The following is a 21995-nucleotide window of genomic DNA, read 5'->3' on the forward strand; positions in this document are numbered from 1 at the left end:
CCTTTAGCAAGTCAAAGTTGCTTTGGGGGTTCAGAAAGTTCAGGGGGCACTTGGGAGTTCAGGATTCTGGAACGTGTCCACAAAATGTCCCTATGGCAAGTTGCAGGGTGGCTCCATCTGTGTGTACTTTCCACACCTGTAGGTCATGCCGAGAGGTGTCCTGAGGGAGTCCCACTCTGTGGTGTCAAAGAAACTGCATCCCAGTTGAGATGCTGTGTAGGTCTATGGTCGGTAGTTCTGGTTGGAGCAGCAGTGGCTGACAAGGTGAAGTCAAGAGAATGATGAAGGGGTACAGACAAGGGTCCGAAACAGGGGTCTCCGCGAGACTTTATTTACAAGATGAAATCAGACAAATACATCATTTAAACCCAGAACTTCTGTGTGACAGAACATTCACAGGGTTCACGGAGGCCAGGTTCTTCCAAGTGTCTCAAATCCTAAAAGGTGGACTAACTCTTGAGGAAAGCAATATTGAACCAGAGTCAAATTTGGTTGTTTAATTCCTGTAATAGCATTAATAATAGTCATTACTAAAAGTTGGTATCTATGTACGTTCTAGATTCGTTATCTTATTTCTACAACATAATGTTTCTATTATCTTATTTCACACTATCTTATTTAATGTTCATCACCATTCTATCACAAATAGATAATATGTCCATTTTACAAAGGAAGCAGCTGATACTCAGAGAAGTTAAGTAGCTTCTACTGGTTAAATAACCAGTAAGGAGTGGATCCTAAATTTATCTGACTCTAATGTTAACCAACTGATTTTTCTTTCTTTTTTTTTTTTTTTTTAAAGATTTTATTTATTTATTTGACAGAGAGAGACACAGCAAGAGAGGGAACACAAGCAGGGGGAGTGGGAGAGGGAGAAGCAGGCTTCCCGCTGAGCAGGGAGCCCAATGCGGGGCTCGATCCCAGGACCCTGGGATCGTGACCTGAGCCGAAGGCAGACGCTTAACGACTGAGCCACCCAGGCGCCCAACCAACTGATTTTTAGCAGCTGATTTTTAACACCCAACAAAGCCATCAAAATTTAAGGGAGGTAATACTAGTCAGTATTTTATACATATGTAAATAATTTATACATATGCAAATAATTTATACATATGTAAATAATTTCTGAGAAAGGAACAGTACAGCAAGCCAATGATGTTCTTAAAACACCATTTTAGGGGTGCCTGGGTGGCTCAGATGATTAAGCGTCTGCCTTTGGTTCAGGTCATGACCTCCCGGTCCTGGGATGGAGCTCCACATTGGGCTCCCTGCTCAGCGGAAGCCTGCTTCTCCCTCTCCCTCTGCCTGCTGCTTCCCCTGCTTTACACTCTCTGTCAAAAATAAATAAAATCTTTAAAAAAAAAAAAACAAAAAAACCCCACTATTTTAAAAAAGCTGAAAGCAGTGTGATAATTTTTTAAAATTGCATCAAACTACAATTAGGAAAAAGTAAAAGCAAAAAAAGAAAAGAGAGAGAAAAGAGAAAAAAGAAAGAAAGAAAGAGAGAAAGAAAGAAAAAGAAAAGAAACAACAGAGGGAAGCCCTTATTATGTAGAATCTTTTCTCACTGTGATTGACATTCACCAAGAGGAACAGTCCCAAGGACCATTAAAGGAATACCCCCTGCAGTCAGTCTTTCTTCAGTCCTTGGTAATTATAGGTTAAATTTTGAACTGTCACCCCTGAAATATTACTTTCAAGGAAATTTCTGATTTATGGAGTACCGTTCGCATTGCTAAAACTAATAACTAGGAAGATCCTGTTAGAACTTGTTATTTGGGGGATTACATAAGATGCGTTCCAGCAACAAACTGAGGCAGGTGGAGGGTGCAAGGGTTGTTCTGGCAAGAGGTGGATCTCGGAGGTGGGAAACCAGCATTATCACACCCTCCTCCTGCCAGCTCTGGGGAGCTGCATGCTGAGCAGTTTCAGAGGCATGCTGATGGGACCTGCCTCTTTGGCCTGTAGCCCCAGTGTTAATGTGTTTGCCCATACCTGAGGATGAAGGGGTAAGGTGGGAAGCCATCAAGCATGGTGTCTTGTTCCCAGGCCCTGGGGGAGTTGGGCTGGGCATCCTGCTCACCTGATTCTCAGCAGACAAGGGCTCCCTGGCAGCAGCTGCCTGACAGCTTATCCTCAGGAACTCTGGACACAACTCTTGCCATCCCTGTTTTTCTGCTTATCAATATGTCTTCTTTTATGGCAGGATTTCCCCCTTTTGACTGAACAGGAAACCTCACCTATGTAACTCCTTATATATTATATAGAAGTTATGTTCTTTAGTGGGTCTAATAGAAATAGTTGATGAGTGTATCCCGGGGATGTCAAAAGGTGCATTTGCTAGGAGCCAGTTTCTACTATTTCTGTGAACCTTAACATCAATAATAGTTTATTGGGCACTTTCTATGTGTGGTCACTCTGCCAGACACTATCATCCTTTGGAGCTTTGTTATCATTTTCATAAAATTGTCTAGTGGCATGCAGTGTTTTATAAAGCAGTGTGATCCTGAGTCTCAATGTGTGGGCCGGTGAGCATATGATTTACATAGTAATAATTATGCTTCCATTTCCATTTTCATCTCTCATCATTGGAATACATCCAACTGCTTTTTAAGACTAATTTGATAAAAACTAGTCATGAACTAATGAAATGCTGTTCTTGGTGTCCTCTTCTTTCCATCCATTGGGCATTTGATATGGGCCCATGGGTGGAGTTGAGTCACTTCTTTGGTGGAAGGGGGCCAGGCTGCTGTTGACCTAGAGCAGAGGGCTGTGTTGTCCGGGGTCAGCCTTGTCTGCCAGCAATTTTTCAGTTAATGATATTCAGGCAGTGATAGTTCTTTTGCTCTGTAACATATTTATAAAAAAAATAAAAGGAAACTAGAGTTAAAGATTTGTTCTTCTTACACGACTTTTTGAAGGCATAGATGACCTCTCACAGTCAAAAGGAATAGACAGAAACCCAGTACCCAGCACTCCTGCCCTGGGACTCTCATGTGCCTTATATGATTCACACAGACCCATAGATACATGTGATTGTGAGAAATATGCATAGAAACATCTGCTAAATTTGAACATACACATGCATGCCTATGACCCAACAATTCCACTCCTAGGTAGACATGGCATATGTGTCTTCACGAAAAGATATGCATGTAAGAATGTTCATAGCCACACTGTTTTCAGTACACAAAATATAAAACCACCCCAAAGCCCATCAATAGAAGAATGGATAAATGAATTGTGGAATATTCATACAATGGAACACTACATAGCCATGCGAATGATTGGAGTAGAACTATAAGCAACAGTATGAATGAATTTCACAAATAAAATGTGGACTGAAAGAAATCAGGCAGAAAAGGATACATGGATACATCCTATTTGAGTCCATTAAAAAAATTTCAAAAATAGGCAAAATTGATCCATGATGTTAAAAATGAGGAGAGTGGTTACTCTTGGGGGTGAAGGTAGAATTAGACGTGCGTGAGGGGGGTTTCTGGGATACTGGTGATCTGTTTTGTTGACCAAGGTGCTAGTTACACAGGTCTGTTCTGTTTCTGAAAGTTCAGCACACTATACACTTATTTGTACACTTCTCTGTATATTTTAAATTTTAAAAAGAAAGAATGGCTATATACACATACACATATGTATTACAGGCATCCCTGTAATACATATATTCTATCAAGGAATCCCTGCATTAATTTAACAAAGCCCCGGGTTCCTGTGTGGCTCAGTCGGTTGGGTATCTGCCTTCAACTCAGGTCATGATCCCAGGGTCCTGGAACTGAGCCCCACGTCATCGGGCTCCCTGCTCAGCGGGGAGCCTGCTTCTCCCTCTCCCTCTGCTGTTCCCCCCTGCTTGTGCTTTCTCTCTCTCTCTCTGTCAAATGAATAAATAAAACCTTAAAAAAAAAAAAAATCCCCCAGGGAGCAGAGATTCAGCTGGGTGGAACATTTCTAGTTTGGGGAGGGGTGGGGATTGGAAGGGATTGCATTTTAGTGTGCTCCCCTCCACCCCCTTCTTCTTGTCAGTAGCTGCATCCTCCCTCTGGTTTGCTAATTGTCTTTTCATGTTGTCCTTCCTCCAGCATTCCTCCCCTTTCTCCTTCTTTTTTCTCTTTTGCCCTCTTCCCACCATGCTCTTTGTTTGGACATTGGGCTAGCTATAAATGACCATCAAAGAGGCGATCTGCCCAGAGGCAGAAAACACATGGAACTGTCCTTGCCCAGGGTTTGGGGAGGAACCCCCTCCCCCACAGAGAAAGGCTGGAGGGGGTCTAGATTCTTCCCAAGGACTGAGTCCCAAAGAAGATAGATGGAAGCTTGGGAATGAAAGCTTCACTTATCATAGCGAATCCAGACACACCCTTTGCTGAAGAGAATCACAGCCTCATTCCGTGAGAAAACCATCAGAAGATGGAGGGCACAGGCTTCACCTGGGACTTTACACAGAGGATCTCCTGCTTTGTAATTTCTCAGGTTGACCCTGTTCCTGAAGACTGCTGAAGCTCAACTAATTAAATATATTTTCATTGTGGAAATAATTTGACTATGATAATAATGAGAAATTCCTGAGAGACCTAATTATTTTAAGATTGTTTAAAACTCTTGGGGATAAATATCTCTGGTGCTAATTTGGGCATATAATAAGCAATTCAAGGTCGGTGTCATTTCTGTTCCTGCAGCCTTCACTATAGGAACCTCTTCTCCTTGTAAAGATGTGGTAGAATTTTAATTTCAAATAATGCACTATAACTGATGCTGATGACAACTGCATGTGTTTGTCATGTGATATAATTATTAGCAAAAGAATTTGGATCAAATTTGCTTATGGTTAATCTATGACTGAAACTTAAAATATGAACAATAACCAGTTTGAGAGAAAGTCTGAGCTGGGAAATAACCATGGGTAGAGAGAGGCTGAATGTGAGAAGAGCTGACTTCTGGCTGAGCATTCCTCTGAAGCTTGCCCTCCACCTAATAAATAGGTCCTCACCTTCCTGGATGCAGAGTCTGCCAGGTCAGGGTCCATCTTTCCAAGCATGCACATGTCTGATTGTCGGTATTTGATGGCCTGAGTATGGGGAGAGGCTGCAGAGCCTCCCTGGTGGCCAGCTCTACTTGAAGTCCTAATTCCCCTCCTCCAGGGACACTTGATCCCAGCAAAGTTCTGTGCTGAAGCCAAATGCTGTGTCATGCTGTGTTTTGAGTAAGGCCAAGGGACCAAGCTCTCCCTGGGGCAGCCCTTGGGAACTATAAAGAAAAGATGGAAGGATTAAATGATGGGAAGGATTTGGAAATCTAATTGAAGAATTTAGCTTCTGGTTGACTTTATACATGTGCATGTGCACAATTAATATTTCCTGAGTGCTGGGCAACCCCTTTGGGTCCCCTCCCTCCTTGGGAGCTTTGTACTATCACTTTGCTATTACTTTGCTATCGCTTAATAACCCTTGCTTCACTGCCCCCCCACCCCCCAATTTTCTTTTTCCTGAGTGCTTACTCTGTGCCAGGTGCTATGCTTGTCATCTACACCCACAGGTAATTCTTTTAGCTGCCTGATGAAGCCAGTAGCTACCACTATTATCCCCATTTTACAGATGAGGACATTAAAGCCCAAGAAAGTTATATAACTTGCCCAAAGTCATGAAGCACACTCTGTGGGTGGAGTGTTTAAATAATCTTCTCCCCTTGCTTCTATCTACTTCTCCCTCAACCACTCTTAAAAGGGAATTGAGATGGGAAATCCATGTGTGTATAGTCTTTTGCAAACAGTGGTGTAGAAACAGTTGATGTAGTACCAGCATTTCCAGAACACTGGATGTCTCCTTTTGTAGGTGATGGACAGTATTACTATCAAATCACATCTAACTCAGTCATGCTTGCTGAAAGTTGCAGATTTTGAAAGAGCTATTGCAGAAAGTCATGTGGATTAGGGTAAATGGGAGTTGGGAGGGAGGGGTGACATGCATCATAGTCTCTATCATCTCTATCGTAGTAGCAGATGGATATTATGTTAATACTTCATTGACAGAACAATTGATCAAAATGGAATCACTCCTCTGAAAACTGGGTCCAGCAGACTTAAAAACAATAATTTCTGGAAGACCACAGAGCAAACTTTGATAAGGAGAAGCAATCTGTGTGTGTGAGTGGTCTCCTGCAAGGGTCATGGCCTTGCCAACTGGGAGACCTCCTCCAGCTTTGAGAGAAGCTTTGAGAGAAAGCCTTTGAGGAAGGCCTCTGTTCCCTGAGGGACATAGTAGGGAAAAAAATGCTGAAATTATAGTGGCAAGTCACTGTGAGTAGACACTTGGGATTTTTACTTCTGAGTAGACACTCATGTTAATCTCAGACTTCCTTTTACCATATTGGAAAGTATGTCTGCAGAGTTGCATTCACTTAGTTCTTGGCTGGCAGAGCAACTTTATGACTGGGGTATGTGTATGCACGTGCGTGCGTGTGTGAGTAATGTGGTTCAGAATTGGGAACTGAAAATCTAACATGGCTGTCTTTCAGTTCAGCAGTGTTTCCTGCAGGTCAACCGCTGAGTACTCAGCCTGAGTTGGCGGCCAGCTGGAGAGACCCCAGTGAGGGTGGCTCTCCACCCTCCAGTTCATTATCAAGTGCTTCCCTACTGTACCGTCTCCTTCCTGAAAGAATGAGTAAAGAACGTTCTGTTGGAATATGTAGTCAGTAGACACTTAGCCCCTGGAACCTGACTGTCCCTGAGACAGTAGCGAAGGATCCCTTGGTTACAACAGCATCACAAGTGTTGAAGTGACATAGTAGAGTCCTGGCTCTTGGCCATGCAAGTGTGGGTGAGTGACTTTGAAAAGGAAGCACAGCTTGTGATTGTAAGTGACCCCTGACAGGTAATTGACAAAGAGTTATTGAACATCCATTATGTATAAGGCATTTGTGTGACTTTCCTGTGGCTACTGTAACAAATCACCATAAACTCGATGGCCTAAAACAATAGGAAGTTATTCTCTCACATTCTGGAGGCCAGAAGCCTGAAATCAAGGTGTCAGCTGGGCTGTACTCCCTGTGGGGGCTCTTGGGGATAATTCTTTCTTTCCTCATCTGTCCTCTGATGGGTCCAGGTGGCATGTGGCCTCATCACTCTAATCTCTGCCTCTGGGGTCACACGCCCTCCTCTTCTTCTGTCTTAAAACTCCCTCTGTTCCTCTTCTAAGGATTCACATGCTTGCATTTAGGACCCACCCAGATAATCCAGGATAACCAGCTGGTCTCAGGATCCTTAACATAATATATCTTTCGTCATATAATTTAACACTCAGGCTCTGGGGGTTGGGACATGGACATACCTTTTTGGGGACCACCGTTCAACTGATTTATTTGGACCCATGGAAAAATAAGAGCATTGACTTGCTCATAGGAGTCTATGATCCAGTTGTATAAGCATAGATATGTTTATTCAGCAAGTATGTATTCTCATAAGCCATATACCAGGCTGTGTGCTTGCATTGGATTTACAGAAAGGAATGAGACATAGCCCCTGTACTAGAGAAGCTGAGTCTGAGAGCAAAGACATTGTAAACAAGGGTAACCCCAAAGAATTTCAGTCTCTTGTGGTCTAGTATTTGTATGGACATCTTCAAATAATCACAATCCAAGGACCAAAAGTAATTTTTTAATAAGTAGTAATCTTTACTTGTTGCTCTTAAAAAATTAAAGGAAACTCAGTTCACAAACTCTCAGTAACAATTTTCATATCCCCTTTCCCCGCCCTAATTCTCTCACATTCCACAATGTTTAGAAGCCTGTTGTTTACCAGCAGCCTCCAGAAATTCTTATTCCGTCCTGCATTTGGCATGGCACTACTTGCTCACTCTCCCAGCTCTTTGTTATACAGACTAGCTTGGCCTCCCTTGGCAAGTCAACCTTTTCCTTTCCTTTCTCTGCTGACTGTCCTTTAATTCTGCATCCTAGAGCCCAGGAGCCTCTCTGGGACAGTGTCCTTAGAAGAGCTGCTAAATGGAGAAGGCTTTTTAATTGGAAGGGAGGAGGAGAGGCCAAGAATACTGACATCACACAATTGCAGTCCAGTTTGGTAAATACTTACAGAGAGATTTAAAAGTTACATTATTTGGGGGCGCCTGGGTGGCTCAGTTGGTTAAGCGACTGCCTTCGGCTCAGGTCATGATCCTGGAGTCCCTGGATTGAGTCCCGCATCAGGCTCCCTGCTCGGCAGGGAGTCTGCTTCTCCCTCTGACCCTCCTCCCTCTCATGCTCTCTGTCTCTCATTCTCTCTGTCTCAAATAAATAAATAAAATCTTAAAAAAAAAAAAAAGTTACATTATTTTGTATCAGCCTCATTCCATGATTGCAGCAACCCAATGCGTAAAAACTTATTCTTCCTATTTTATACGCGAGGAAATGAACCTAGATTTATTAAATACATTGCCCAACATAAGTAGTCAAGCTGGGATTTGAGCTCAGGGCCCTTGGGATTTGGGCCTTAGGAACCTGGAGGGTGGAGTAGCATTGGAGGAATCATCTGAGAGGACACTTTGAATCAGGTTTGAAGGATGAGAAGGAGTTTGGAAAAGATCTAAAGAGCATTGTAAGCTGAAAGGGCAGGGTGGTGCTTTTAAGGTTGTGAGTACCTGTGTGGCGAAGCCAGGGTGCAGAATGGGTGGGTGGGGTGCCAGCAGAGCAGGTGGTTGGAAATAGAGGTAAGACCAGGCCATGTGTGGATTTGTGTCTCGCCGGACTTTGTTCTGGGGGAACGTGAGGCACTGAGGGTTATAAGCAAAGGGGAAGCACGATCACATTTGTTGTGAAAAGAGCATTCTGAGAGTGATCACATATATTGAGGTGGGGAGGGGGTGGGGAGGACTTGAGACAGGGAGACTACCATGGGAGGCAGCTTCTGCACTTGAACTTCTGTCCTGTGACTAGCAGTCTCCATAGCCCCCATATGATCTGGTCATAAAAGGCTCTTTGACTAGAAGCACAGAGGATGAGAGGTCCATAGACAAAGGCAAAATAATTGGCACCGAAGACATAAGTGCCACAACCTAGCAGACTATTGCTTGACAGATAGACAGAGTTAATGACCCTCCTGCATTGCAGCTCATCTGTCTGTACTCCATCTTTGCCATCTTGAAACAAACTGGAGGAGAAGTTTCTCATTACTCTCCTTCCTCTAACACTGACACATCAGAAGGGGGAACTTCTCTCTTACTGGCACAGTGATCTTCTAAGGCCCAGTCAGAGGAGAAAGAATTAACACTGTTGGCTCAATGGCTCTATCTTTCCTGAGGGTCAAGTTTAATAAATCCCTAACAACTATCTGGACAGGTTATATTGACTTCTACAAAGTTATCTTTTATTGCATTTTGAGCCAAAGAGCACTCACTGTCAGAATCCTGAACATTAGTCTGGCCTAGTTTTCCCTTGGTAAAAACTCATCTGCAGCAGCAGATTCCCTTACACAAGCTGAAAACTACTTCACCTTTCTTATCCCAATTTCCAAGTTTAGATAATCACAAGCAGAATTTCAGGAAACATCATTAGCATCTAGTTGGAGACCACTGCAATAGTTCAGGTAAGAAATGATGATATCCTGAATGAAAGCAGTGGCCATGCAGCTAGAGAAGAGAGAACAGGACAAGGAACATTTAAGTACCAACCACACAGCTGTGCTTATATTTACTGAGCACTTTCTATGTGCCAGACATTGTATAGTGTGTGTATTATCTCATTTCATCTTTGCAACAACCCAATAAGGTAAGAACTGTTACTCTATTTTACACATGAGAACACAGGCTCAGAGTCATTAGAAACTTGCCCAAAGTAGGTGGCAGAGCCGGGATTTGAGCCCCAGGAATCTGATCTCAAAACTCATTTTTTTTTTATTCTTATGTTAATCCCCATACATTACATCATTAGTTTTAGATGAAGTGTTCCATGATTCATTGTTTGTGCATAACACCCAGTGCTCCATGCAGAATGTGCCCTCCTCAATACCCACCACCAGGCTAACCCATCCTCCCACCCCCCTCCCCTCTAGAACCCTGTTTGTTTTCAAAACTCATTTTTTTAAAGATTTATTTATTTGTTAGAGAGAGCATGCGAGCACAAGCAAGAGGGGCAGAAGGAGAGGGAGAGGGAATCCCAAGCCGACTCCACACTGAGCATGGAGCCAGATGCAGGGCTTGATCTCACGACCCTGAGATCATGTCCTGAGCTGAAACCAAGAGTCAGTCCCTTAACCGACTGCACCGCCCAGGCACCCCTCAAAACTCTCATTTTTAATCTCTGTGTATTACTGTCTCAAATCAGGAGGATTTGGTAATTTATGGAATGTGGGGGTGGGGGAAGGAGAATCAGAGAATTGGGAGGAGTGTTCCAGATTAGGGAAATAGGCAGATAGATGAAAGGTGGAGCCGCTCCCCAAAATGGGGACATAGGAAAAGGAATGGGTTTCAAAGAAGGATTATGATTTGGTTGTGAACATGTTGATAGGGGACATCCAAGTACGATATCTTTAAATGGTCGGGTGCTTAAAATATGGAGCTTCAGAGAAAGTGATTGAGGCTAAAGAAGTCTGTATCTAGGCAGCAGAGGGGCATGTGAGCAGCAGCAGCGGGGGATGGGGAGGTGGGTAACAGATTTTCTAGAGAAGAAGATGAGCGGAGAAGGCAGTCAGGGATAGAATCTCAGGCACCTGCAACATTTAAGGGACCAGTGAATGAAGAGCCCTTGAATGAGAAAAAGAAACAGTTCAAGGGATGATAGGAGAATGAGGAGAGACTGGGCCACAGAAACCAGAGGAGAAGGAAGTGTGATGAAGGAATGGTAGCCGTGCCTAATGCAACAGAGAACTCACATAAGGTAAGAATTGGAAGTTACCACTGCATTTGGCAATTAGGTCAATGTAAAATCGGCTGGTGGGAATGCAAAATATTATAGCCATTTTGGAAGACGATATAGCAGTTTCTTGCAAAGCTAAACATTTTCCTAACATATGATTTAGCAGTGGTATTCCTTAGTATTTAACCAAATGAGATAAAAAAGTATGACACACAAAAACCTGCACATGAATGTTTATAGCAGCTTTATTCATAATTGCTAAAACTTGGAAGCAATGAAGATATCCTTTGATAGGTGAATGGATAAACAAACTGTGGTACATCTGTAGAATGGAATATTATTTAGTGATAACAAAAATGAGCTATCAAGCCATGAAAAGACATGGAGGAATCTTAAATGCATATTACTAAGTCAAAGAAGCCAACTGAAAAGGTTATATACTGTATGATTCCAACTACATGACATTCTGGGAAAGGCAAAACTATAAAGATAGTATTAAGTCCAGTGGTTGCCAGGAGTTGGGGGGGGGAGGGAGGGATAAATAGGTGGAGCACTAGGCCTGTGAAACTATTCTGTGTGATGGTATAATCGTGCATACACCTCATTATACATTTGTCCAAACCCACAGAACTATACAACACAAAGAAGGAACCCTAATGTAAACCATGGACTTTAGTTAATAATAATGTATCAATATTGACTCATCAGTTGTAACAAATTTTCCACACCAATGCAAAATGTTAATAATAGGGGAAACTGGCAGGGGGTGGGGGGGGTACGTGGAAACCCTTTGTATTTTCTGCTCAGTTTTCTGTAAATCTAAAACTGATCTAAAAAATAAGATCTATTGATTAAAATAAAAAGAAAGGAGGAAAGAGGAAAGGAAGGGGATAAAAGAAGAAATATACAAAGGAAGAATGAGAAAGAAAGCCATGTGCATACAGTCTTCAAAGTGTAACATGAACCCATAATTATAATTAATCCAATTCTTGGAAATCTTGAATTCTAAGTTGAGTAAAAATGTGACTAGTTTCTCTTGTGCTTACCGACTTCTAGAGCTCCCCATCACAAATGCAAGATACACCAGTGTCTTTGGCATGATATGAAATTTTTTTCACAGCCCAACTTTGCAACGTGATCTCTGGGTCATCACCCATGTATTGCAAGCTTCAGGTGCAACAGTCTCTTTGCTTGTCTTTCCCACTCATGACATGCACTTCCAGACTATGCCTTTTTGCTCTTGCTGTTTCTTCTGCCTATTTCCTCTCCCTTTCTCTAGCTAACAAAATCCTACACATCCTCCACCACTCATCCCACACCTACCCTTCTCTGTGAGAACTTTGCTGATTCCTTTCACTCCTACCACACTAAGCAAGAAAACTCCCTCTCCAGGTTTCTGTCTTTCTTTGTGCCCATCTCTTCAATAAATGCATAGTACAGTACAACATCAACAACAAACAGCTTAATGGGAAAACTGGGGGGCAGGAAGAAGCCTGATCAAAGCAGATTTAAGAAGTGGATGGAAGAAATGTATCCATGGAAGGTAGATTATTGTGTGGGGATTGGTTTTTTATTATAATTTGGCATTGTTTGTTTTGGTTTGTCTTTAGCATTTGTGGTTTTACCCAACAGGGATTGAGGGTAGTGAAAAGAAAATTCTTGAGTGGCTGTGGTGCTGTCCAATGCTTGCGGTGCTGACGTATGTGCAGCACTGGGTAGGGTCTGTCTCCAGATTGGTAATTCTTCTCCCCAGAGCCGTGGTCCTCTATTTTGGGGAGGGAGGGAGAGAGGAGAATGACTACATCCATTTATTATCTCATGGAGGTTCAGGAGCCATAGCCTGCCTCATCTGTGGGGGAAGGAGAAAAAGGTTTGCCAACTTGGTAGACATTTCCACTTTTTCTCATGAGATCCACAGGCTTCTGAAGACGAGTTAATGACTAGAAAAAGCAATTAGTTTTTAGTTTTTCTATCATCCACTTAACAGACATTAAAGGCTAACTATATTCCAGGAACCAAGCCAGGCACTGGAATACAAGATAACCAAAACAGTGTTCCTGTCCTCAAGGAGTTTAGTCTAAGCAGGAAAATCAACCTTGAGCCCATGCCAGCCATTACACGTGAGGGGAGCTGTCTTAGTTCAGGCTGCCAGGACAAGATACCATAGATTGAGTGGCTTAAGTAATAGAAATTTATTTTCTCATGGTTCTCAAGGTTGGAAGTCCAAGATCAAGGTCCAGCAGGGTTTGGTTTTCAGTAAGGACTTTCTTCCTGGCTTGCAGGCGGCCAGTTTCTTGCTATGTCTTCATATGGCCTTTCCTCTGAGAATGGGCGTGGTGGGGGGGGCAGATAGGAGCATGATTAGAGAGAGTAGGGGGAGGGACTTTCTTTGATGTCTCTCCTATAAAAACACTAATCCTATCAGATCAGGGCCCCACCCTTATGACCTCACTTTATCTTATTTACCTCCTAAAGGCACTATTTCCAAGTAGTCACACTGAGGATCAGGGCCTCAACGTATGAATTTGGGGGAGGGGAACACAACTCAGCCCTTGACAGGAGCTTATAGAAAACTGTAAGAGCACAGATGAGGGCATGATCGCTTTGTCTAGGGAAAGAAGGCTCAGCGATGACTTGGTGTGGATTTTGAGCACGTGGGTATCAGTATATGTGATTTTGGTAGCCCCAGTTTGGAGGCTCTGGTGATCTAGCAGTGCTGGGCAGTCAACAAGTAACTATTGTCCCATGTAAAAAGAAGAGGTCTCTATACCACAGGCTTTCTGTCAATGATAACTTTATTCAATGATATTCTTAGGCTTCTGATACTATTTTTATATGTGTTAGCAGCTTTTCTTGATGGTAGAGTATGTCACAGGTTTCCAGATGTCACTCAGCCTTTGCTGCAACAGCCTCTGTATGCCTCCTGCAGAGGGGATTATTTCAACGATTCAGTAACTGTCAGATTCAGAAGTACTGTATACTTCACATGGCTCCAGAAATAAGCATACGTGTTCCTTTGCTATAGTGAGGTGTGTAAAATGAGTCATGGGCTTGCTCAAAAGGGTGTTCTGCCCCTGTTGTCCCTGTGTTTTGCACATAGCATTTGGGCACCCCAGGCTTTGTGAACAGCCAGGGCTGTACTGTCCCCATTGATAATATTATATGGGGTACTATTCTCAGAAAAAGGAAATGTCCCAGAAGTTTTGAGAAAAGTAACCACTCCTTTCTTTATAGTTGTCACATTCGGTTTACATTTCTCATTTGGCACCTGGCCTTAGGGGCTTCATTAAGACCTATCAGGGCCAGTTTCTTTAAGGTAGGGAGAGAGTCACATTGCTCCCTGTTCTAACCCCACTTGGGAGTCCATGATGGCAGTATCCCAGCAGTGATCACTTTTGGATAAACCAGTACGATTGTTGTGTATTGAAAATAAGCTTCTCGGGGCACCTGGGTGGCTCAGTCGTTAAGCGTCTGCCTTCAGCTCAGGTCATGATCCCAGAGTCCTGGGACTGAGCCCCGCATCGGGCTCCCTGCTCAGTGGGAAACCTGCTTCTTCCTCTCCCACTCCCCCTACTTGTGTTCCCTCTCTCGCTGTGTCTCTCTCTGTCAAATAAATAAAATCTTAAAAAAAAAAAAAACTTATCATTCTACTGGCACTTTGTCTGCCCAGTGGAATTCAGTCTCTGTAATGCACTGCCCTGAGTCTGGCTATTCTCCCCTTGGTATAAGCCAAATAATAGCCAAATCAGAATCCCAGCCTGTTGCCCATAAGAGCTGCTACCCTCAAGGAAATGGGGGCAAGGCCTTGAGCAGGGAGGGTGCTTGGAGGGTTTGCATTGAAAGTAATGTTCCCATCTTCAGGACCAACAATTCTGGCTTTCAAAATAAGGAAAAAGTGGTAATATGGCTCAAGTCAAAATGAAAACCCTCTTCCTTTCTGTGACCGCTCTAGCTGGGGAGTTAGTTTTCTGTTGCTTCAACAAGTGGTCTGGAGGACACTCCTGTGATGGTTAGGGCCATTGACAGCACTTGATTAAAACTTGACAGCTTTTCTCCCTATCTCCTCCCTCCCCCCTCCCCACTGAGACTCTGTTTAGAGGAGCATTTGTGAGACAAACTGGGCTTACAAACATTGAAACAGCTGCTCTCCCAGCCCCTTGACTCCTGTACTGCTGCAGTCCCGGTGCTGGAACTCTCTGCCGAGGAGGGTGGAGTGTCTGGATCTCTGCTGTTCCCTGTTAACATAAAGGCAATTCTTTACAGGTTTTGACCCTGCCTGCATTCTCCCTCCCTTACAACATGCACATTCATCTCTTTTCGTGGTATTACTGCTGCCAGAATGCAAACTTCATCTCTCTGTCATCTGAGCATCATTCAAAAGCATTCCGCCCATTTGTGAATTATTCCCTGACTCTTGATAGGGCAGTGTTATAGGTCCTCTGCCGGCAGAAGGGAGTTCGACAAGACCTGAAGACCCAAGACTTTCAGAAGCTGTGACAAGCAGACTAGGAAGCCACAAGACATTGTGAGCTGAGTGGATGTCTTAATAAGCTTTTAGATGTGATTTGGCCAGAGTTGGCAGAGGAAGCTCAAGGGAAAAAGGCGAGTAAATTGTTGCAGACCCACTGGGCGTGACAACCCTAGGAAGCTAATGATCTCTCCAGGAAGGAATTGACAGCAATTATCCAGCAACAGAACACCATGTAGAATGGGGAGGACAGACTCCCAGATGTGAGTACAATCTCTCTTCACTACAGGGTTTTGAGCAGTAGGAGCAAAGCGAGTTATTGTAATTGATGGTGCTCCCTAACCACTGGTTCTGGGTGCCTGTGGACTGTCTCTGGGTGGGCTGTGCATAAGGTCCTGGCTGGGACTTTTGTTTGCCAGGTCTCTTCTAGAATATTTTGTCTGTCAGGAAACTGAATGTAGTGGTTTGGGGATATTGGTACCAGGAGACTTTGTTGTAAATCCTCAGGAAAACAGCAAGAGCAAACCTCATAGACCTTTTGCTATAAAAAGAAAACAGATTGCATCACAGACCAAGCAGCTGTGTGGCCCTCTGGCATTCGTGATGAGAGAAAAAAAGCATTGGCAAATTGGAATGCAGTGAAAATGGGGCAGTGGGCTAGGAGAAAGGAGGGAAATCTTTCTTAGGAAGCTAAATACTTTCTGGATTCAGGAAGCTCATTGAATATTTATGATCATGGATTTATTTCATTTCTGCTTAAAGAACTGGCAGCATGTTTGCATTTAATGTTTTTCTCTGGAGCCCTGTGAAAGTGAGCATTGTGACAAAGAGGGATGTGATTGATAGATGTGGGGCAGAAGAAATTCCTCACTGCCAGCCGTGGGAAGTGTCTTGAATGATAGCTGATCTATTTGGAAGAGGAGGCTCAGATTTAATGAGGGAATGGGGCTGCTACAGCCTGGGGACCCAATAGGTTGGCAGTGGAATTTAACTCGTTGATTGCAAACTGGCTGCCACCTCTTTATTCCTCTCCCTCCCCCACTTCTTGTTGGGGGTCCTCTATCCCCCTTATTTCTCTCCCTCAGCCTGCCTCCACCTGGCCCAATTTGTTAGTTCAGAGGTGTCAGACAAGAAGCTGAGTATCCTCTTATTCAAAAAGGATGGAGGTGTAGAAAGGAAGCCAAAAGGAAGACTCAGCCACTTTGATCTCTTCCCACCACCCTGTGTGTAAATGCAACTGTAGGTGAATGCTGGAGGTCCTACCAGCGAGCCTATTACTGGATTTAAATTGAGAATGAACTTGAGATGCCCAAGCACAAAGGGATGATGCTAGCTGCAGACTGGTAACTGGAACCCTAGGATTCTGCTCCTGATTTTGCAAGCAGTTTTCTGTGCAACTCTAGTTGGGGGAAATATCCAAAATCCTATAAGCAACATGTCCTGGAGCTGCCCTGTTCCTCTGGCAGGCTGTGCATTGGCCATGGTGGAGGCGGTCGGGTGGAGTGGGGTGGGGACTGGGGAGCATTTCATTCTTAAGTAGCTGTAACTGAAAAGCAAAAAAAAATTAAAAATAATTTTTAAAAATTCTGTTTGGCCAATATTTCTCAACTGTAGTATTTTCTATCTTAAAAAAAAAAAAGGAATAGTAATGTGTGCTGGATTTGCAAAGGGCTGTTTACCAAAGGTAATTATGTAAACAAGGCTATCTCAGAAGCCTGCAACCATGGCAATAAGTGTCTAAGAGCTGGGTTTATTGTCTGGGACAGGAGGGGAGTGGCTGTCCATGTACTGTGGGCCTGCTGACCCGCGCATCTGTTGCTGGGGAGACTGGACAGCACTGCTGGTCTGCAGCTCGTGACCTCGGCTGATGGGCTGCACTGAGTTTGCAGCAAGGACATCTCTATGTCTATCCCCAGGAGCTAAGCTCTGAAGTAAAATGAGTGAAATTTTAGTCATGATAACAGTATTTGTATGAACTGGGCCATTGTAGTTGAGACATTCAGATGCCCATTACAAGAAAAGTTTGGGTACAGGAAGGTGGCCATTGAGTGCACAAAGATAACAAATGAGTAAATGGAAGAATGTGGTTGTAGAGAGAGAGCATTTAGGAAGCTGCAGCTAATATTGTATTTTCTCGACTTTTGGACCTGGAATGCTTTTGCAGTATTGGGGCAAACGGAACAGAAGCTCAGTATTACTGGCTTGAAGTTACCACAGATTATCTGAATAGAGAGACAGTGTATCCAGTGTTTACAAAAACAAACCACTCTAAACAGTGGAACTGTCTGGGAAACATAAAGCCCGAACTGGTCTCTCAGTGGGATCCTGGGAATCTCCAGTGGCATTTCCAGCTCTGTTTCTCTGCTTTGAGTCTCAACGTCATTGGCTCATTCATTCAACCAAGATTTCCGGTGCATCCCAGGGACCTCTGACCATGGCTAACAGAGGAGTCCTCTGCTTTGGAGCATCCCTTCTCCAGATTTGTTGCACTTCCAGTGAGCAGAGCAGGGTGGATTGGTATGGGTTTTTTTTTTTTTTAAAGATTTTATTTATTTATCTGACAGAGAGAGACCGCGAGAGAGGGAACACAAGCAGGGGGAGAGGGAGAAGCAGGCTTCCCGCCGAGCAGGGAGCCCGATGCGGGGCTTGATCCCAGGACCTTCAGATCATGACCTGAGCCGAAGGCTGGCGCTTAATGACTGAGCCACCCAGGTGCTCCCCCCCTTTTTTTTTAAGATTTATTTATTTGAGGGGTGAGGGGCAGAGAGAGAGAAGGGAGAGAGAACCTCAAGCAGACTCCCTGCTGTGTGCAGAGCCCAATCGATCCCAGGACCCTGAGATCATGACCTGAGCCGAAATCAAGAGTCGGATGTTTAACCGACTGGGCCACCCAGGCGCCCCGAATCCTTTACTTTTGACATAATTACCAGTGGCTTTGGTTTGCTCTAAAGGTGGCTCAGGGCTACTGATAGGAGTCAGCCTTTAAAATTCTATCCATTTGCCATTGTTGGAAAGAAGAGGTTAAGTTTACTGCTAGTTACTCCCTCCAGACCACTGCTCTGAGTGGGGCTTCGCATCCTAGAGGTGGTTTTAGTAGGCCTTTTATTTCCTGTTAGGCATGGAAGCAACAGAAGCAGCCCCTCCCCATGCAGTTGGCAGCGCGCACTGTCAGTGGTTCTAGCATCCTTGTTGTTCCCAAAGTGGGTTGTTCCGACAATAATTGGAACTGGGAGATGGCCCGGGCCTGTGCCCAGCTCTCCATCTGTCCCAGAACTCAGGAAACTGCGCTGTTTACAGTGAGGCAAGGATGAAGCAAAGCAACTGCAGTAAGTGCTGGGACAAAATCCCAAGGATTTAACCCACTCCTCAGGGTGTCCGTGGGGTGTGATCCACAGGCACCTTCACCTGCCGGCAGAAGCAGCGTGTTAGCTGTGGCAGACCCACAAAACATGGTCCAGAGGCCCTTTGAGATCATACGTGGTATAGTTACCTACCAAAGACAGGCCTGGAACCCCCGTGATGTGGATGGGATTATAGCAGGTCTCTGCTACCTAGGATGGAAGTACAGAGCAGACCTCACGGTTTTGGTTATAATCCTCTGGAGAACGTCCCTGAAGCGGGAAGAAGGGAGGGAGATTGGCACATGCTGCAGCCTTCTGTTTCCCAGTTCAGGGGCTTTGGTGTGCAGAGTGTGCTTCATGCTTGTCCTGTCTTTACCCAGCTTCTGTCCCCTGCCATTGAGCCCTCAGCAGATGCCCTGAGATCAGAGAGAAGAGGTGTGGCCCATCCTGTGTGCTGAGTGGTGCTGATGGCAACTTTGTTTTGTAATCCCTAGGTCCTGAAGATGGCATAGTAATAATAGAGGCACCTTCTAAGGATCGGGAGCATCTTGACCCGTGGGTCCCTGCCCGGGCCATTGGCGCCGTGTTGAGCTGAAGGAACTTGTCTACTGCGTTCCTGAAAACCTCTTTCCCTCCTAATTCATGAGCCAGCAGGATGCGGTCGCTGCACTTTCAGAACGCCTTCTCATAGCTGCGTACAAAGGCCAAGCAGAGAATGTGGTTCAGCTCATCAACAAGGGCGCCAAGGTAGCAGTTACCAAGGTAACAAGAAGGGGAAAAAAAAAAACGCTTTAGCCATTCCCTGGGAAAAAGCTTACCTCCTAATAACCATTGTCTGAACAACTGTTGTGTTTGGTTTGAAGCTTTCATAGAACTGGCTTCTTTTTTTTTCCAGTGATGACAGTTTGGAGAGAAGGAAGGGGGATTAAAATGCTTTCAGTGCTATCTTTCAAATGGAGTGACTTGTAATTAGCATTTGACAGTCTTTAAAATCACAGTGTGGCTTTTTCTCACCTACTTCTTTAGCTAAATGGGTAAGAGATCTCTCTGGAGAAGTTGGGGTACAAAAACTTATTGGGAAGAATGTTTGTACAATAATCACATTAGACCAGCTTGTGGACAGGGCAGCCCATCCACTGTGCAGAGCCTCACTGGTCCCGTCTGTACAGTGACAGGCTTGGACCAGATGACGGCCACCATCTCTTTGGGCTTTCATTTCATATGGGTCAGTAAAAGTTATGGTAAGCTTTGGAGGACATTGCTTATCCCCCACCAACAGATAATACCATGGGAGACGAGAGAACATACTGGCCAATGGGCAGTTTTGTAGCAAAACGGAGGAAAGTCAGGCTGCAGAGTTAGGTGACAAGTTAAAATACAAACAGGGGATAATGCTGATGGAAAATACTTATTGAGCACTTAGTATTGCTCTAAGGACTTTACAGTCCTCTAGACGAGGTTCTTTTTTTCATCCCCACTGTAGAGATGAGGAAACTGAGGCACAGAATGATATAAGTAACTTGCTCAGGGTCCTTCAGCTGTTGAGTGGCAGAATTGCTACTTGTACCTGCAGAGTCTGACTCCAAAGCCCACCCTCCAGGCCACCCCAGATAGAGCTGTGGTAAGAAGCAAAGTTTAGTTTTCAAATGGTAATGTCTGACCACCAGTGGCAAAGATTGGCCACATTTTCAGTTACTCATATGCAGTCTCTATATTTCGTGATTCTGATGTGTGCTTTTTTGGCATCACCAGGCAAGCAGTTTAATAGTTTAAGGTCTCAGTCCCACAAGAGTGCCGCCCCCACACAGGTACAGTTGCCAAGCACAGGTTATGACCTGTGCTTCGAACCAACTGGTTATAAATCAAAGGTTCCCACAACTCCCTCCTTGTGTTCGATTAATTTGCTAGAGGCAGTCACAGAACTCAGGAAGACATTTTGCTTACTAGATTACCAGTTCATTATGAAAGGATATGATATAACTGAGGATCAGCCAGATAGAAGAGAGACATTAGGGGAAGATATGAAGAAAGGGGCACAGAGCTTCCATGCTCTCTGAGTGCACCACCCTCCCAGCACCTCCACGTCTTCACCAACCCAGAAGTTTTCTGAATTCTCTTGGTTTTTATGGAGGCTTCATTGATAATTACTGATTGACATTCAACCTCCAGTCTCACCCCCCTCCCTGGAGGCCATGGGATAGGACAGAAAGTTTAACCCTCTAATCAAGGTTGGTTCCCCTGGCAACCAGCCCCCATCCTTAGGGGCTTTCCAAAAGTTACCTCATTAATAAAAACTCAGGTGTGGTTGAAAGGGATTTACTATGAAGAAAACACTTCTTTCACTTTTTTGGATCTGGAGCTATTTCAGGAACTGAGGACAAAAGACCAACTACTGTAACAAAAGATGCTCGCATTGCTCTTATCACTTAGGAAATTCCAAGGATTTGAGGAGCCATGAGCCAGGAACGGGGACTAAAACTAAATATATATTTATTATAAAGACATTCCAGGCTCATGGATTAGAAGAAAAAATATTGTTAAAATGTTTATACTATCCAAAGCAATGTACACATTCAATACAATCTTTGTTAATATACCAACAGCATTTTTCATAGAACTCTGGCAATCCTAAAATTTGTATGGAACCACAAAAGATCCCAAATAGCTAAAGCAATCATGAAAAAGTAAAACAAAGCTGGAGGCAATCAGAATTCTGGGCTTCAAGTTATATTACAAAGCTGCAGTAATCAAAAAAGTATGGTACTGGCACAAAAATAGACAAATGGGGTGCCTCGGTGGCTTAGTCAGTTAAGCATCAGACTCTTGGTTTTAGCTCAGGTAATGATCTCAGGGTCATGAGATCGAGCCCTGCCTCAGGCTCCATGCTCAGCAGGGAGTCTACTCGAGATTTGCTCTCTTCCTCGCCCTCTGCTTCTCCCCATCCCCCCCCCAAATAAATAAATAAGTCTTTAAGAAAATGGACATATAGATCAATGGACCAGAAAAGAAATCCAGAAATAAATCCACAATTAAATGGTCAATTAATCTTCGACAAAGGAGGCAAGAATGTACAACGGGAAAAAAACTCTTCAACAAATGGTGCTGGGAAAACTGGACAGCAACATGCAAAAGAGTGAAACTGGGCCACTTTCTTATACCGTACACAAAAATAAATTCAAAATGGATTAAAGACCTAAATGTGAGACCTGAAACCATAAAAATCCTAAAAGAGCACAGGCAGTAACTTCTTTGACATTAGGCTTAGCAACTTCTTTCTAGATATGTCTCCTGAGGCAAGGAAAACAAAAGCAAAAATAAACTATTGGGACTACATC

General features: G+C 43.9%; 1 protein-coding gene across 7 annotated transcripts in view; it reads left to right on the plus strand.

Annotated features, from left to right (window-relative positions):
* Window positions 1-21995, plus strand: part of ANKRD6 (ankyrin repeat domain 6) — a 185360-nt gene that overhangs the window by 96410 nt on the left and 66955 nt on the right. For all 7 annotated transcript variants that reach the window (XM_064597869.1, XM_064597871.1, XM_064597873.1 and 4 more), the window contains exon 2: window positions 19155-19422. In XM_064597869.1, the coding sequence (XP_064453939.1) occupies window positions 19303-19422 (120 nt within the window). In that variant the 5' untranslated portion in view covers window positions 19155-19302. The remainder of the gene's footprint in view (window positions 1-19154; window positions 19423-21995) is intronic.

Source organism: Mirounga angustirostris, unplaced genomic scaffold (assembly GCF_029215605.1).
Source record: "Mirounga angustirostris isolate CCGP_5_RB_7025 unplaced genomic scaffold, mMirAng1.0.hap1 SCAF_8, whole genome shotgun sequence".
NCBI lineage: Eukaryota > Metazoa > Chordata > Mammalia > Carnivora > Phocidae > Mirounga > Mirounga angustirostris.